The sequence below is a fragment of the Dermochelys coriacea genome, chromosome 7 (assembly GCF_009764565.3).
Source record: "Dermochelys coriacea isolate rDerCor1 chromosome 7, rDerCor1.pri.v4, whole genome shotgun sequence".
Taxonomy (NCBI): Eukaryota; Metazoa; Chordata; order Testudines; family Dermochelyidae; genus Dermochelys; species Dermochelys coriacea.
The window spans coordinates 122,488,823-122,508,177 of NC_050074.1; the positions used below are offsets into that span (position 1 = coordinate 122,488,823).

The 19,355-nt window shown below is 42.3% G+C and overlaps 1 protein-coding gene across 1 annotated transcript in view; it reads left to right on the plus strand.

Annotated features, from left to right (window-relative positions):
• PCGF6 (polycomb group ring finger 6) overlaps positions 1 to 19,016 on the plus strand; it is a 55,591-nt gene extending 36,575 nt beyond the window's left edge. The window contains 2 exon segments of the mRNA XM_038408124.2: positions 6,732 to 6,818; positions 17,328 to 19,016. Coding sequence (XP_038264052.2) covers positions 6,732 to 6,818; positions 17,328 to 17,384 — 144 coding nt within the window. The 3' untranslated portion in view covers positions 17,385 to 19,016.
• Positions 19,017 to 19,355: the final 339 nt, after the last annotated feature.

Below are 19,355 nucleotides of genomic sequence, written 5' to 3' on the forward strand. Positions count from 1 at the left end.
AATGTAACATTTTAGAGCCTGCCAGTCCTCTCAGTCCTACTTGTTCAGCCAGTCGTTCAGACGAACAAGCTTGTTTACATTTGCAGGAGATAATGCTGCTCACTTCTTGTATACGTCTCCTGAAAATGAGAACAGGCGTTCTCATGGTGCTGTTGTAGCCAGCGTTGCAAGATATTTATGTGCCAGATGTGCTAAAGATTCATATGTCCCTTCATGCATCAACCACCATTCCAGGGGATGTGCATCCATGCTGATGAGGGGTTCTGCTTGATAACAATCCAAAGCAGTGCAGACCAACACATGCTCATTTTCATTATCTGAGTCAGATGCCACCAGAAGAAGGTTGATTTTCTTTTTTGGTGGTTTGGGTTTTGTAGTTTCCTCATCGGAGTGTTGCTCTTTTAAGACTTCTGAAAAACATGCTCCACCCTTCGTCCCTGTCAGATTTTGGAAGGCACTTCAGATTCTTAAACTTTGGGTCGAGTGCTGTAGCTATCTTTAGAAATCTCACATTGGTACCTTCTTTGCGTTTTGTCAAATCTGAAGTGAAGGTGTTCTTAAAACGAACATGTGTTGGGTCATCATCCAAGACTACTATAACATGAAATATATGGCAGAATTTGGGTAAAACAGAGCAGGGGACATACAATTCTCCCCCAAGGAGTTCAGTCACAAATTTAATTAACGCATTATTTTTTTAAACAAGCTTCATCAACATGGAAGCATGTCCTCTAGAATGGTGGCCGAAGCATGAAGGGGCATATTAATCATTAGCATATCTGGCACGTAAATACCTTGCAATGCCATCTACAAAAGTGCCACGCAAATGCCTGTTCTCACTTTCTGGTGACATTGTAAATAAGAAGAGGACAACATTATCTCCTGTAAATGTAAACAAACTTGTTTGTCTTAGCAATTGGCTGAACAAGAAGTAGGACTGAGTGGACGTGTAGGCTCTGAAGTTTTACATTGTTTTGTTTTTCAGTGCAGTTATGTTACCAAAAAAAATCTACTTTTTAAGGTTTATTTTCATGACAAAGAGATTGCACTACAGTACTTGTATGAGGTGAATTGAAAAATACTATTTATTTTGTTTATCGTTTTTACAGTGCAATATTTGTAATCAAAATATACACTCTGATTTCAATTACAACACATATATATGAAAATGTAGAAAAACATCCAAAATATTTAATAAATTTCAATTGGTATTCTATTGTTTAACAGTACGATTAAAACTGTGATTAATCGCAATGAATTTTTTTAATTGCATTTAATTTTTTTGAGTTAATTGCATGAGTTAACTGTGATTAATCCACAATCCTATATTTTAGTCATTGTTACTTAGTGGCTCAACTATAGTTCTTCATGAACCAATTCCCATGTGTTACTTAGGGTTTGTCTACACTGTATTTAAAAACCCATCCCCATGCCTGCTGACTCTGGCTTGCAGGGCTTGAGCTGAGGGATTGTTTAATTGCAGTGTAGACCTTCAGGCTTGAGAGCCCAGGCTCTGGGACCACCTTGCATTTTGCTGTGACACTGGGAGCTCTGTGTGGCTCGAAAACATGCCTCTGTCACCAACAGAAATTGGTCCAATAAAAGAGATTTCCTCACCCACCTTATCTCTTATGCTGAGGTCCTCTTGCTTTGCTTTCTAAGCTATCTTTGCTTTTAAATGTCTATCACTGGTTCATGGCTATTGGAGGGGGGGTTTTGTGGGGTGTTTTGGCTATGTGCCTCTTTTAATGTAACTCCTCTGCCTGACACTTTGTTACTCTTCCAGTATGTATCTTTGAAATAATTAAACCTCTAAAAACAACCTGAAATAGATCATTGCTATATAAAAATGTCACAAAGCTTGAAATCTCTTACCTTGGGCCTTACCTGGGCTACAGGCAAGTGCTGGGTCCTGTTGGGAAGCCGGGACTCTCCCCTGACACTGAATTTTACAGTCTTATCACTTATGTGTAGAAAACTGTGACTGGCACAGGGATGAATCTGATTTTCCCTGGGCTTCAGGAAGGTGTGGAGGGGAAAAGAAGAAACCTCTCTCTTTATATATTCCATGTCCTGTGTGTGTCTCCCCCAACTTATCAATTTCATCCTTAGTCTCTCTGTTGAGACTTTTAATTAGAGTGTCAGTTATGGTGAATGTTGTGACCAAATTTAGTACCTAATGTGCAACTCCTCTCAAGTAAGCTGCTAAATGGTTATCAGATGGTAAGTACTTTTGGATATTACCCACCTGGGTCATCTTTGAACCAACAACCAAGAGGTGAAAGGTTCTGTATTCCATTTCCAATCTCCCAAATAGCTGACTAACCTTGAGGCTGTTTGACCAGATTTGTGCATTGGCGGATTATTTGCTATCTTTGACCTTCATCCAATGACAGCCTATCTGCCTGTGGGGACTTGAGGTTAATGGAATTGTTCAAATGATAAAGCACCTTTTTAGGACATGTGAAGAAACAGACAAAAATCTAAAGGGCAATTTTGAGTAAAAAAAAAAATCCCACCTGGAGTCTCTGAGGGAGGATTTCAGATTATTTGCTGAGCTTTTGTATTTAAGTTTGCTTATGGATTTTAGTTCAAATTCCCTAGTCATCTGAAAGGTTAAGACTTCATTTTTATCCCTCAGCACGTTTGACTTTTATTGATGCTTTGTCTTGACCTTCGTGCCTTGGGGAATGTCTAATTTTGTCTGTCAGCACACATACATTTCTAATTACAAGGTGCCTCTTGAATATTCAGCTGTATCTAATTGGAGCTTGTTTTTTCACTGAAGTTTGAATAATTTTCTCAGAGGCTTTAATATTTACTAGCAATTCCAAGCATACTACTTTTCAGAGACTTTGTTTCTAGATTAGGCTGAATATGTAAAGCATTGAGTTATCTTAGGTATTTATCTAAGGCAAATTGTCTTGGTATCAAATATAGGTGCGTGTAATTTTGCTTTTCCTAACTATGGAATGGGAACCTGAGCCCAGTAGTTACTGTTATATGCTATTTCCAGTGGGATCATCCAATGGCAGCATTATCCTTTCTTGACAAAAGTGGTGGAACAAATCCCCTGATACCAAAGAGGAAACCAGCAGCTCAGCTGCTTTGACTGTGCAGATGTGGTTTATGGGGTAGAAATGTTCCATAATCAGATACGTTTTTCTGAAAGCATGCATGTAAATAGGTTCCTTTGGAGAGTAATTGGAAGTCTGTGCACATATGGTGTATCTGCTGATGCGGTCTCTCTGTAATTATGCCAGCCTTAGTCCCAGAGATGGTTTTATCAGGTGCATAGAAAGATCATAATGACAACAGTTGAAAGGAAATGAAGGTTTTAGTCAACTATTTGAATAATCAAATCCACATATCACTATTGCCCTGATCTTGCAATCAAATCCACCCCTCCTAGCCATCCACATATCAAAAGCTAAACCTCTGGTGCTTTTTATTTTGCTTTCATCTTATCTCCTGGATAACTGTACTTACACAGAACCACTCAGTTGAGTTCTAACACTAATTGGACCAAATTCATTCCTGGTATGACATCAATTTTGGGGCATTGTATAATAATCTCAAATTATTTGTCTTCATCTTAAACAATACGCATTAGTTTGTATTTGTCTGTCATGACTTTTGAAAAAGTAGCTTTTGCATGCAACAAATATGCCATCTAATGAAAATAAATGGTATAATAGGCTGCTTTTGTTAACTCTGCTTTAGCATGAGTGATTATTAAGGTTATTCAGCAGTAACACCTCAATCTTTCCTTTTCATCAAAAGGTCAAACTAATCAAAGTCGTTGCTGTCTCAGTAGCTTAGTACTAATTGGCTCCAATTTTACCAGTTAGTCAAGTCTGAAGCAGATTTATAGCACTTGTGTTAATGGTAGCTCTTTTTTTCCATCTATAATATATTAATTTCCTTATGGCACAAGGACTTCTGTGGGACACCAGGTTACAGTAGATTTGCACCTATACTGCACATGCTTATGGAAGAAGATTTTGGGAATAAATTATGTTGGCTTTTTTCCATTCTGCACTTCTGTCCCTTTTATTCTTGAACAAGTGGAATGAATACTAGGGCGGCAATTAGCAGGGAGAACTTTGGGGCCTAATGCTGAAATGGTGGAATTAGGCATTTGGTATTCAGAACACTCCAAGGAGGTGTATGTGAAAACTGCTTTGCAATAATTAATTAAAAGCCACTGATTCATCAGTGATTATCATCTGAATTTGCCGCAGCAGGGTCAACATCAGAGTGTTCCCAGATGGTGTGGTATTTCCAAACAAATGGTCATTTTCAGTTATTTTAAAATTGCCAAGAATTACCATCGTGTCAATTTATGTCCTTTAAGGGAACGAATTGTTTTATTTTTCTATTATATAAAGGCCAGCATTTTCAACTATCTACTTATGTGGGTTTCTCCCCTCCACCCAATTAAGATTTAGTTTGGGATTGGTCCTGCTTTGAGCAGGGGGTTGGACTAGATGACCTCCTGAGGTCCCTGCCAACCCTAATATTCTGTGATTCTATGAAGATGCAGCTAGTCCTGCTTTAGGTCTTAATCTGCTTCTATTGAAAGCCATGGCAAGATTCCCATTGACTTTAGTGAGAGCAGGATTGGACTCTCAATGCCGTACCCAGTTTAAAAAAGAGAGAGTTAGAATTTAGGGCAGTAATCCAAGAGCAGTTACCATTGCACGTCACGAGAAAAAATGGCAAAGAATAGGTTTGCCTCTCTTCTGAACTGATAGTATGCTATTTAATAGTTAATTTGGGAATGGAGGAGGAATAATTGTACAGAAACAGACTATAAATAGAAAAATATAAGTGATTATTTAGAGTCTGTGTTTGATCTCTTTAATGTCTCAATGAGATGTGGGTAATTTTAAAAAAATCCTAGATTAGTATCAGAATCATAATTTATCAAGATTATTTTAACGTCCAGATTAATTTTTGCCCACTAGGTTCCTTTTAGGCATTAAAAGCAGAAGTAATACTTAGTGGTTTACAAGTTCAAAGTACTTTACAATCTCTACTTAAAACTCTCAACCCCTTGTGAGTTGAGCAAAGTATTTGTAATTATCCCAATTTTAGAGATGAGAGAATGGTGGCACCTAAAGAGGTTAAGACACTTGGCCATCCGTTTGCTATTGGACCTGGGGCATGCAGGGCCCAAAACTCATGAGTTCCTGGATCCCAGAGCCATGCTCAGCCCTTTAGAGAGGGGCACAATTCTATGTCTTTGGTCTAGTTCTTGATCTTTGATCACTGATGCATGTCTTTAAAAAGAAAAATAACCCAGCAAGTATGAAACAAAAATTCAGATCAGTTACATAGTTAAAGCACGAAAACAGCTTAGTTTTGTCCTGCTGCAGCAGCTTTATGTGCGTACAAGAGCAGATATAATGATATTACAGTACCCTCTGAGATCACTGATGTGACTAAGCTCACATTGAGAAAGCTACAGAACATCTCTCTTTGCCCAGCCTTTGTCAATTGACCAAGCTATGAAATCCAGGCACCTAATTTATAGGGGAGATTCCCCCGCTCATTCTTATGTCTAAAACTTGCAGCCAGTGGGGGAATGTCGTGTCCTTGTTCCTTTTACCTGAAATGTTAGTGTCCCAGTTTAAAGTATGCCCTTCTATCACTTGATAAATATGTAGTAGTAGTTTTGTGAAAAAATAAGTTCAATTGAATAGTGAAAATAAGGCAAGCTGCTCAAAATGACTCATTTTAATGACCCTTTTCCTTGGCCACATGGTATTTTCCAAGTAGCTGCTTTTTGGAAAGTTGCTTAAAAGAAGTGACCACCCTGACACTGACAATGTCACAGGCTTAGCTCTGCTGCAGTAGAGGTTGCTGACTGGAATTGCTGAGCGTGCCCTTCATTCACTTGCATTACTAAAGAATTGATCATTTTTGGAGTAGGGATTGTGTAATGTGCTTGCTGAGAGCAGCATGCCATGAACTACCCCTCACACGACCTGTTTGCTTCAAACCGTTTCTTCCAAAAAGGAACACTGTCCTAGGAAGCAGAAATGTTAACACGTTTTGTCCATGTTGGGTGGGGTATAGTATTTCATCTGCTGCCAGTGGCACAGAGAATTGACTCCTTTATTATTTGTGTTACCATAGCACATAGGAGACCAGTCGTGGACCAGAACCTCATTGTGCTAGGTGCTGTACAAATGCAGAACAAAAAGACAATTCTTGCCCCAGACTGCTTACTTTTCTGGAGCTGTTGGATGATTCTGGCAATGGACTGTTACTGGCCCCTTGTTTTTAGTACCAGTGGCCTATGTGAAATGAGTCGTGGATATCAGTAGAGTTTCCAGTAAGTCCGTATCACAGCTGCCAGTAAAAAGCCCCTTTCGTGCCGTTTTCACCAGGGGAGTCAAGTAGTGAATGGGATGCAGACAATAAACTACTTCTAGAAGTGGCCCCTGTAGGTTAGAACTGAGGCCAATTGTCAGGGCAGTATAAGGAAACTTGCCTTGCTGCTGCTCATGCCATGTCTATTTGATGAACAAAAGCTGAAAGGACGTTTGTCTCCAGGGCTGTTAATTGAACAGCTCTCACCAGCGCCAAATTCACTTTCTTAATGTAAGTACCGAGTCTCAGGTGCTCTGGTATAACATTGATGAGTAAGTTCTAAAAACACAGATAGTCTTCCCTAGGCAAGAGAGAGGATGCCCTTTTGACTCTATTATATTTGTTCACAGGTAGACATAATATGTGGTGATCACCTGCTAGAACACTACCAGACGCTGAGGGAAATCCGCCGAGCTATAGGAGACAGTGCTATGCAGGTAAGGGTGGTGGCTAGCCTGTGTTGTAAAATATGAGGTCTGAAAGGGTGCTCTGTTTAACTAAACAGCAGTGTCTGCTAGAAACGCTTTCACCTATTCGTATTCTGCTCATTGAGAAATCACTACTTCATGCTGTTATGAGATCCTGTCAGGTTAAGTTTAGACAAGATACATTAGCCAATACAGCTTTGTTTATTGTACTTGTAACTGAGCTGTGCGCCATGTGTTTTGAGTTTTTGATGGTTCACTGGAGTTCTGGTTATGAGCCTTGTTTCCTTTTTGTGCAATAACCACAATGAATTAAACCAAACCGTTCTCACCCCCACCCCTGGGAATCTGTAACTTGGCAAGGTATCAAAAGACAGAAGCAGCCCAAACACGACTAGCCTTGTGATTGCATGGGGGAGACAATTTGCATATAAAACCCCATAGCAAAAGAGGAAGCATAATAAATGCCAGCGGTGTACCTGATCCGTATGCTACAGCTCCTAAGGGGGGAGAGAAAATGTACAGCCAGCTGTCTTGTTGATAACTTACTGACTGTATTGCTGCTGGCTTGTTACAAAGTCCCATATCTGAAACACAATTAGTCTAACTGGAATTGGCCACCATTCAGTGTCAAGGGGCGCAGGGTGTTTTACAGGATTAATAGCTATCTCTAAGGTCACAGATTTATAGAGCTGAGTTTGACAAGTGTTCAGAGTGACACAGCATTCAGAGGCAGAAACATTTTTTACCCTGTTGCTGCTAGCCTACCCACCACATCTTATTGTGTGTACTATACAAAGAAAAAAGCTCTTTTGTGCTTTGGAAATATTTCTAAGTATTTGCACTAAGTGATTAGTGTGTAATAACAAATAGTTTTAGAGGTGCAGCAGTGAAATATCGTGTATCCAGTGTAGTGCAGGATATTGGTGTACAATTGCAATCTGTTGTAAACTGTACCTTAATCTAAACTCAAAATTCTGAAAAGGGTGTTTAAGGTCTACTCTGAATTGAGCACACATCTCCTGAAGAAAACTGTGTTGAAGCAATATTACACTTGTCTAGTAAAAATAAAAATAAGGCAAGAAATGCAAAAGTTAAGTGTCCAGCAGCAAGTTTAATTCTGAGCGGTCACACATATAAGTTTAACTTTCCTGGGAAATCTCTTGTACGTTGAGGAACCCCCTTTAAAATGGAGGTCTAGGGATGGGTGCTAGTTCTGAGGAGACCCTGGCAGTGCAGCTCTTCTCCCAGAGGATCAGGGAACTGCAGGAGTCCAATGGTTAGTGCAACGGTACTGGATATCCATATGGATAGCCCTGGACCCCCAACAGATCCACAAGATCTGTTGGGTTTGTGGGCTGCACCCCAATTTCTGCCATGAGCAGAACAAATCCCAGCCTTCTTCCTGTGGCCACTGACAGAAGAATTCAGAGAAAACGCTCAAAGTGTAACCTAGCCCAATTTCCTGGAAAACCTTCTCCTTAAGCCAAAGTTTTTAATCTTTGGAAAGCATTCTTGAGAAGGGACTTCCAGGGAAATTGCATTGGTTTCATTTTTTTGTCATGTCTGGATCTGCCTAGTTGATATGTTGCTGGATGAAGTCCATAAGAATCGCCATGCTGGGTCAAACCAGTGGTCCATCTAGCCCAGTATCCTGTTTTCTGACAGTGGCCAATGCCAGATGTTTCAAAGGGAATGAACAGAACAGGGTAATTGTCAAGTGATCCATCCTCTGTCATTCAGTCCCAGCATCTGGCAGTCAGAGGCTTAGGGACACCCAGATCATAGGGTTGCATCCCTGACTATCTTTGCTAATAGCCATGGATGGTCCAGTCACTACTCCAGGAGGATTGTTGAATAGAAATGCATCCTGTGACTGCAAAATCAATACATTAATTGAGGAAGTCTTCTAGAAAAACCTGCAACATTGGTGGACGAGAAAAGAGAGAAGTCTTGAGGTTTCTTAGGTACTTCATTTTGAGAACACCACCAGATTTTGCATCCTAAGTATAGCTTTATTTTGTTGCAAATCCATTAAGATGACCAAACAATTCAGATAGGTGCTGCTGCTTCCTTTTTGAGCTGATTGGAAAGATCTGTCAACAAAGCCAGTTCAGACATACCCTGCAATCTGGCAGCACCTCTTTAAGCTCTGTAGCATCACTTTTTCAGAAACAACTGGATTTCTCTTTTTTAACACCATCATACCTTGCAAAACATTTTCTAGCACTTCTCTATTCCAAACTTTGCTGGCTAAGCAAATTAGACATCTGTTTTTTCCCCAAAAAGGCCTGAAATTTTACATGCAAGAGATTGGCTGCCACCACAACTTGTTTAGTAACTTTCACTACTGCTTTCCTTTCATGGTCATATTTCAGGGACTTTCCATGCAAGGATTGTGGATGATTTTTGTACAGAGTTTGAGGAGATGTACCATCCTCTCCTAAAGAGTCCCACCAATCTACCCTTGGAGCCACCAATGCTCCTAGGTCCATCCATTATGATGTAGAAATGTTTATCAAAACCACCATATTCATTTTGTCATAAACGACTACACCTATTGTAGTTCTGTGCAAAGAGAATAATCTTCAGTTGCTCCATATGTAATGTGTAGTCTTCTGAATGACTAGGAGCAGTTAACAACTTAATTCAGTATTATCACAGCTCTCTTCTAGGGCTAGAGAACAAATAGCTGCACTTCTGAATCATATTTTTCATGTGCACATTCGTTCAGTTCTGCAACTAATCTTGCTACCATCTGAGACAGTTACACAATTTCAAAATTCCTCATAATCTTGTCATCCCCAAAAGCCTTCCTTGCAGTGCCCTTACTGAAAGGTTTCTCCAATTTAGCTAATTCTAGCAACACAGCATAAAACAACTCCAGGCTTGATTTTTTTTCTCTCCCCTGCCTATCCCTGTCCCCTCAGTTATAGTTGAAACAACAGTAAATCCTTTTTTGGTGGTTGCACTCTCCTTTTCAATAGCTGCAATAAGCGCTCAAGACTCTGTTGTTTATTTTTTCTCTTCATGCAACAACTTGTACTAGTGACTGGGATCATTCTCATTATAAACTTGAGAACTCCTACAAATGCAAGACACCAGGCTTTTCATTGCTTTCAGTAGTCGAATAGTCAGTTTCCCAACAATTTTGGAACGCTGCATTTTGGAATATTAAGTGTAACCTAGTAGGAAAATGTATTAATAATAAGAAAATATATTTAGATTGCTTTTAACAAACCAGTTACACACCTTGTAAAACTTGAAAGTGGACAGCTGGGTTTCAGACTAACATGTTGCTTCTTTGGCAGATTAATAGAACGTGAATGTAATTTAGTGTTAAACCTTGTGTTTCTCATGACATTCTTCTTTTGATCTTGCTGCACGCTAAAGTTCACTTCGTAAAGTACTACTCTTATAATACACTTCAGCTGTAGCTTGGTTTCAGAACAGATTCTTGAACATCTGTTCTTGTCAATGCTTAACCTTTCAAAAAGTTTATTCTATTTCAGGGATTGATTTATCTTCCTGATGTTTTGTTGTGTTGAATTGTGTCTTTTCCCCAAAATCACACAGAATTAATTTTAAAAAAACCCACCTAAAACAAAAAGTGATTTCTAAAATTAAGCATAGCTTTGTATGCAACTTGTGGGATTCACTGTCAGAGAAGATTGGACAAATATTGGACTGAATTTTTAAAAGGGCTGGATAATTTTATTATCAAACAAAACTGTAGAGTATGAATAATATTGACCTTTCTTTGCAAAATCACTTTGTGATCCTTGAATGAAAGGGACCTTGATAGGTATCTAGTCCAGTCCTTTGCATTGAGGCAGGATTAAGTATTATCTAGTATTACCAAAAAAAACTAACAATGTTAGGAATCATTATGAAAGGGATAGATAATAAAGCAGAAAATATCATAATGCCACTATATAACTCCATGGTATGCTCACATCTTGAGTACTGAAACCAGAACTGCACCCCCATCTCAAACAGGATATATTAGAATTGGAACAAGTACAGAGAAGGGCAACAAAAATGATAGCAGTATGGAACAGCTTCTATATGAGGAGAGATTTTAAAAGACTGGACTCTTCAGTTTAGAAAAGAGGTGACTAAGGGTGGATATGACAGAGGTCTATAAAATCATGAATGATTTGGAGAAAGTGAATAAGGAAGATTTATTCACCCTGTCACATAACATAAGGACCTGGGGTTACCCAATTAAATTAATAGGCAGCAAGTCTTAAAACAAACTTAAGGAAGTACTTCACACAACTCACAGTCAACCCATGGAACTCATTGTCAAGGGATGTTGTGAATGCCAAAAGAATAACTGGGTTCAAAAAAGAATTAGATAAGTTCATGGAGTCTCTGTCTATCAATGGCTTTTAGCAAAGATAGCCAGGGATGCAAGCACCCCATGCTCTGGGTATCCCTAAACTCTGATGGCCAGAAGCTGGGACTGGCCAACAGGGGATGGATCACTTGATAAAGTGCCACGTTCTGTTCATTCCATCTGAAGCGTCTGGCACCGACCACCATTGAAAACAGGATACTGGGCTATATGGACCATTGGCCTGACCCAGTATGGCTATTCTTATGTTCTTGGTAGCATCCATTACATGGAGCAAGCACTAGTCCTTAAAACAAAAAATACAGTAATATTCTCCCCAAACAGTACCACTAGTGTGGTATTTTGTACTACCGCTACTACTGTAAAATACCATAATATCTGTTGTGGCAAATTGCCAGCACTACTATGACGGGTCTCACGCTTTCTCTTCTTGGATGGGGGTTCAGGGCACCATTTCTTGCCCCTGATCTGGCATATTAACTGCCCCACTAGTGTCCTAGAGGAGGGGAATGGAGAGGGAGGGACCCGGGCCCACCCTCTACTCTGTGGCCCAACCCAGGGATCCTAGGGATAGCGATAAACCATTAGAACTAGCACTTCCTTCCCCTGAGCTACTTCCCTCTCCTGCCCTTCAGCTCGTGGGGCTTCCTGCCCTCCCTCTGCACAAACCAGGTGTCCCTTTACCTAGGGTCTTGGTCTTCTTAGCCCACCACAGCACTTCTCCAGACTCTCCTCTGCTTTTCTCCAAACTGCTCTCTGCTCTAGCACCAATCCACTCTGCTTCAACTCCTCCTCTTGTTCGATTGAAGCAGGGGGGGTTTATCATGTGACTGGCTTCAGGTGCTTTAATTGGCTTCAGGTGCTTTAATTAATTTATAGTGAACTTTCTTCCCTCTACAGGGAATAAGGCTCCCTTCTAACACTCTTCTGCTGCCCTCTGGCCATGCTGTATCACACTGTGTAACCCTTCTGCCAGGTGGAGCCAGCGGCAACCAGGGCCGGATACAACATCTAAGGGTTCCTTTCCATTGATACAACACAGAAGTGGCTCGAGCCCCAACCCAGTAAACTGGGAAATTTACACACCACACCTTGGCGTCTCTGAGAAGCAATACTTCCCCTCTCACAAGCACAGAGTCTGAATGTAGAAAAGAAACTTTGAATAAAAGGAGGGAAATAACTGGGTGTTAATGGGAAAACATGGCAAACAGAGTTCATAAACATAAACCATGAGTAAAAAAACCCACCCCCAAGTAGGTTGGGCAGTGTCCTTTTCCTCTCAGGTTCTTAAGTCCAGCAACCCAAAAGTCCCTTTCATGTGCCTGACCCTTCTCTGCACCCCACTCGCAGTTGCTGTCCTTGATCAGTGCAGATCCAGAGTTCAGAGATGCATCTGCAGAGTTCACCTCCCCCTTGGGTGGGGCAAAGAGTTACCTTACTCACGCCACTGCTCAGGCACTTGCTCGCTGCCCCTCTCTGCCAGCTGCCCTGCTGGCTGCTCCTGCTCACTGCTTCCACCAGCTGCCTGCTCACCACTCTCGCCATGCCTCTCCACCAGCCGCCCTGCTGGCAACTCATCTGAGCTCTCCGCCACCGCCCTGCCGGTCGCCTGCTCACTGCATCTCTCCACCAGCCGCCCTGCTGGCTGCTCTTCACGCCTCTCCGCCGCACCACCCACTTGTTTACCAGCTGACTGTCAGTTGCCTTCTGCTGACACCTGCCTCTCTGCTCTGACCTCTGCACATCAGTCTCTTAGTAATTTTCAGCTCTTGGCAGGCTGGGCAGAAACACTGCCCCATCTCAAGTGATTTCAGCTCTCAGTGATCTTTATCTCTTAGCAGGCAGAGAAGAAACACAGTCGTACCACAACTGATTTCAGCTCTGATTGGGCATTTAACATAACAAAGAGGCTCCTGAACCTATGTAACTCTATTTTTCAAACAGTGGTGAGGAACAGGTTAAACCCGTCTAGGGAGGACTCTTGATGAGGGTGTGCAGCCTCCTAGCTGGGGATTCCTATCCCCACCACTTTTACTTTCACAGAGCTCTAGCATTCGAGCCCCTGGCTTAACGATGTACTTTCAGCTGAAGGTGACCCCCCATTTGGGACAGGTTCAAGGGCAGCAGGTTTGTATAATTTTTGGTGGTGCCCACAACAGGTCCAAGTCCCGCCCCCCCCACACCTGCCTTGGAAGCCGATATATATATATTTTTAAATAATGTAAAAATATGAGGGCTCTGGGGTGGAGCTGGTGATGAGGGGTTTGAAGTGTGGGAGGGGCTCAGGCAGAGGCTTGGGGTGCAGGGGTGAGGGCTGTTGTGTGGGGCGGCGATGAGGGGTTCATGATGCAGGAGGGGGCTCAGGGCTGGGGCAGAGGGTTAGGGCTTGAGGGGGGATGAGGGGTTTGGAGTGTGGGAGGGGCTCAGGGCAAGGGCAGAGAGGTGGGGTGGGGGGTGAGGGCTCTGGCTGGGGGTGTGGGCTCTGGGGTGGGGCGGGGATGATGAGTTTGGGGTGCAGGCAGGCTGCCCTGGGGCTGGGGCCAGAGAGGAGGACTCGCCCCAGCCCTCTCCCCGCCGGCAGCAGCAAGCTCCGGGGGAGGGACCCCTGTTCCCCCCAGCAGCCCACTCACTTCACACCACTGTCACTGCACGTGTTCCTAGGGCCCCTCTCAGGTCCAGGCAGCCCCCTCGCCTCCCCTGGGGTGGGGGGCTGCCATCACGTGTACACCTCCTCCCCTGCCGCTGCCCCTCACTGTAGCCTCGGTGGGGGTGGGGATGCCCCTTGCCCAGCGTGGGGCAGGAGCAGTGACTGCAAGCAGGGGGACACACACACCCCCCCGTGCTGGTGGAGGATCCCTCCGGAAAAGGGAAGGGTCCGAGGCGGAAGGGCAGGGGTAGGGTCAGCTTGCCCTGGCACTTGTGAATGGGGGGCACTAGGCCCCTACGACGGCAGTTGATGCTGGGAACCAGCAGAGGTGCAGGGGTCAGCCACTGGCTTGAGACAGGGACGCTCCAGGGCACGGGGGCAGCAAGTGGGGACCAGGGGACACTTGGTGGGGGCAGCAGGTGGGGCCGGGGGAGAGACCCGGCCCCAAATATTGATGGAGCCAGACCCCTGGCCCTGAATATTGCTGGAGCCCGGGCACCACAGGCTCATATAACTCATCGCCCCTGGACAGGTTACGCACAGTGCTGCTTCCCTGTATTCCCAAAATAATTACAACATTTTTATAACAGCATTTCACTATCTCTGCATTCAGTACTAAAGTGATTTGTACCCAATACCAGCCAAAATTGATTATTTTGACACTGCTCTAGGTGCTGGATATCTAAGCAGAGCAGCTTTATTCTTTACATAAAGAAAAGGAGTACTTGTGGCACCTTAGAGACTAACAAATTAATACAGACTAACACGGCTGCTACTCTGAAACCTGTATTTACATGAACAACCCAAGCCTTTCCCCATCCCAGCTAGCTGTCAGGGAAGCATTCATTCAGACCCGGCTTACATCTGTAAAATGGGAATAACGATATTGACATCCTTTGTAAAGCACGTTGAGATCTACTGATGAAAAGTGCTAAGAGGTAGGTATTATTATTACTGCTGTTTAAATAAAGGATGTTACAGCCTGGTACATTGCCTCGCACACAGGTGGTGTGTAACCCTTGGTTTATTACTTCAGTACTTGATAATTAATCAAGATCACATGTTAATTTATCTGCCCATCTGGCACCTTTTCATTAGCATAATCAGTTACAGCAGAACATAGTAGAACCCCTAGCATGACAACAACAATCAAAACCCTGTCTCCTATCATAAAAGCTAATCAAAGCCTGTCCAAGCAGGTCTAATGCTGCATAAGTCAAACTGCTAAACAGCCACCAGAGGAAGTGGTTTCAAAGGGGTGAGCCCTGGACTGTGGATATCTTTCGAGCACCAACTGTGGAAATTTTTAAGCCCTGTAACTGACCGTGCTGTTGGCGGAATGTTCACGTGTCTCTTATCAGAAGTGAAGGGCCCAATCTTGCACCAGGGAAGTTTTATGGGAGTTTTGTCATTAACTTACTGGGAGCAGGCTCAGGGTGGGTGTCAGTGGATCATGATTTTGTAACAGAATAGATTTCTTCTGTCACTTATAGTTCAATCAAGCTTTAACATGTTGCACACTTAGGGCCTGGCTACACTGGAAACTTCAAAGCGCTGTCGCCGGAACGCTCCTGCAGCAGCGCTTTGAAGTGCGAATGTGGTCGCACGCTAGCGCTGTGAGAGAGCTCTTCCAGCGCTCCTGGTAATCCACCTCCATGAGGGGATTAGCTCAGAGCACTGGGAGTGCCGCTCCCAGCATTGGGAGCCTGTCTACGCAAGTGCTTTAAAGCACTCAAACTTGCGGCGCTCAGGGGGGTGATTTTTCACACTCCTGAGCCACAAAGTTAGAGCTCAATAAAATGTAAATGTAGACAAGCCCTTAGCAGAGCACTTGGTGTAACTTCTAAATAAATGCATCTAGGACTAGCTCATGCCTGGTAGGCATAGCTCAGAGCAAGGAAAGAAGCAAAGTTGCTCTGGCTCAGGAGCGGTAGTAAGAAGCATTCTGCCTAAGGGAAGCAAAAAAGCCTCCCAGAGCTCTCCAGCACAGAATGGTGAGCATCCCCATTGCTAACCCCCACTTTTTCCTGCATGTTCTTTGACACAAGACTGTGATAAGTATCCAGGGAAGTGAAAAAGACAGTGTAAAGTGGCTTTGGTTTGGTTTTCTCTTCAAGATCAAGTAAGTCCCGCAGTCTGCTTTTATATAAGAAGAAAACATAAAAGCAATTTTTTGAGGGGTGGGAGCTGTTAACTGGTTTCGTGGGGGGGAAACTGTTCCTTCACTGTCCCTTCCACATCCCTGGTAGATTATCACAAACAAAAATTCTGTGTCAAGGGACATGCAGTATGTATTGCTGAGAAGGAATCATACAAAATACGTAGTCTGGGGATTTAAACAATTATGGTTTACAGTCCAGTGGTTAATTTCCCTAAAGACATGTGCCTCCTTTTTAATCGCACATTGCAGGAGCCATGTAGGAAGAGAGTGTGGAGCTGCTCTACTAAACTGCCATGTCTCATTCTATATTAATGTAGTGTGTTCGAAAAGCTGCTTTCGCACGCTTGTGTGAGAGCGATAACAATATGCAGGCCTAGCGTGAGCGTGAAATGTAACGTGCGTGTATGTGAAAGTGTTAATGAAATGTATACATCCAAAATAGCAACAGAATCATTGGGCTATTAGCAGATGTATTGCTGCAGTCTGGGGCAGAGAAGGGTGTTCAGTGTTAGACTTCTACACCACTCTTCTAGAGTATGGAGTATTTTATATGGGAAAGTAAATATCAAGCAGCACTTGGGAAGAATGTGAGATTTTTATTTTTTTATTGTTGTCGACTTATCCAGAACTTTGAATGGGCAACTTCTAGAAATTGAATTAAAATAATACATACTTTTAGCACTCTTCATCTTCCGTGTGTTTTGTGAATGTTAACACACACTCCAACCTGATAGGTAATCATCACCTTTGACATGAGGAAACTAAAGCAGAGGGGTGAAGTGACTTGCCAAAGGCCACAGACAAAGTTTGTCAGAACTAGGATTAGAACTCAAGATCTGCTCCGAGTCCTATGCTCAAACCATCCTAGACATACTGCCCTCTTTTCTATGTAATACTTCAGTGTCTTCCTCACTTTTGGTAGGTTGTGTTAAAGGACAGGGTTTCTTCAGCTGCTTCTCTGATGGTTATTTTGGTGGTGGTGGTGGTTGAGCAGAGACCATTTGGCTTGTATAATGGCACCATTTACACGTCAGGATAACTTCAGGATGGTTGTAAAATAAAAGAAAAATAATTTGTACTTGAAGAAACAGATTTTTAAATCTTTTGGTTAGATTTCCCCTCTTAGGTGGGTGGCACTCCATTGCCTGGGCTTTTCACAATTCAAGCTTATTGTCGGGATACAGGGAGGTACAAAAATATCTTTATATGATCTTCAGGAGACCGAAGGAAACGGACCTTTGGCAGATGGAGCTAAGATTCTGGCAAACAGTGGCTCTGTCCCTTGCTATAAAACTTCCTCTCTGTTAGCTGATTTGTTACTGTCATAATGATACGTTTTCCTTTTCCCTCTAGGATGGTTTGCTTGTACTGCACTATGGCCTTGTGGTATCTCCATTAACAGTAACTTAAAGATTGCTAGACTATCAGAAGGTGAAAGGATCCAAAACATGAAGCTTCTTCAGTGCTGTGTCTCACCAAAGAAGGTCACCGTTCCTTGCTTCCTGTCACAGGGAATAAATGAAACCACCACTAACTGCTGTATACTTACAACTCAGCATTGGACTTTGCTGGTGTAAAAAATGTAGCCTCTGTAAGTAGAGTTGTAAACAGTGCAAAGCTCTAGATTACAAATGACGCTGCTTAACCTGTAGCTAGCTCAGGGAAAGCAGAACACTCAGAGTTGCTGAATTTTATTTTTAAATCCTTCTTAAATCCACAGGATCTCACAGGGTTAATTTGCTTTCTCCTCCACTAATCTTAATCTTGGGCAGGTCCCTAACATCTTATCTCCATAAGACCCTACCTACTTCTGAAGTATGTGGCTGGAATGGTGCTCTCAGGGATGATCTTCAGAGGGTGGTGTCCCTTTTTTGGGGGGGAGGCAATATAACCATTTGCCTAAAAAGAATGTCAACAGCAGCTGACTTGATTTAGACATGGTAGGAGGGGGGAGATTTTCCAGCTTGTCTTTAGGCCAAAATAGGTAATCAACTTCACATGGGTTAAGTATTGACTTTCCTAGTTCTACTGGAAACAGCATTAAGATATCGTTTCTCGTTGAGGAAACAAATTTCATCTGCACTAGGTCCAGAACTGGTAGTAGCTAGACTCATGTTAACTACTGTGTAACCATATAGCTCATGGTACGGCTCTCAGCTTGGATGGACCAATAGATTATTCTGTGCACAGAGGACATCAGTGTGCACAGAGTACATTATTCTGTGCACAGAGGACACCTTCCCTCCATCTGTGATATATGTGAAATAATTAGACTTTCAGCCTGCTCCCATTGAAGTAAATTAGCTGTCTTGCCTGGCAGCAGAATCAAGCCTTTCATTTTTAACATCTCTCTCTACAACCCCAGCAAAAATGGAGACTCTCACATTCTCTTCAAAGTACCATGTTGTAATGACCTTTGAATGCGTTAAGGGGGAGCCCATGTTTGAAGCTGCTACTGGGTGCAGGGCAATGGAATGAACATCTGTTACTGCTGCTGCTTCTACAGCTGCACAAAGACTATTAGGTAGTTTCTATTAGACTATTTTCATTTTAACATAACTGTAGTTCATGATCACTTAATATTTCAATATTCTGTTCTGTTGTGGGACTTTAATGATTTCTTCCACAGATATAAAAAACAGAGGTGTGCATGAGTAAGGTTTCATTGCATACTAGGACTTAAAGGCCAGATTTCAAGGTAGCTCAGTTCCTAACTCCCATTAATTTTAATAGGAGTTAGGTGTCTAACTACCCTTTAAAAATCTGACCCGTAAGTCTTTAAAACCAATGTTTGTTTTGCCTGTGAAGATGACACTTTAAGAAAAATCTTGTTTACCTAAAGTCACTTCTTGTGATGCTTCTAAAAATGTAACAAAAAAAAAGTGTAGTCAAGATTTCTGACGTATTTTCAAGGTTTGTATAAAAGTAGTGCTGAAAATGGAGCAGAAAAAGGGATTATTTTGTAAACACTTTGTGCATTGTGTTGATAAGAGATTATATCTTGTAAGAGTTAAATAAAGTTTTATTTTCACCTACTTGAAATTCTTATGTTATAAGAAATATTTTTTGCAAGAGTACTCTTTTCCACTTTACCCTAAAATAATAGCCAGTGAGATTAATGAGATTACTACTAGACATTTTTACTTAATCGGAATCCACAAGTTTAAATGAGGAAATTAGAAAGTGGTATTTTAAAATGCCTGATATCAATGAGGACTTCGAAATGTTATGAATTTTGAAACTGTAAAATGTCTGGGGGCTGCCTTTTTAATGAGGAATCCATCAAAAACCAGAGGCTGATAACCTTTTAAGACCAGAATCTGTTGCCACAGACGCAGGAAGCTGTAGGAGATTTCATTTTTAGACAAGCGCTTTTTTTCA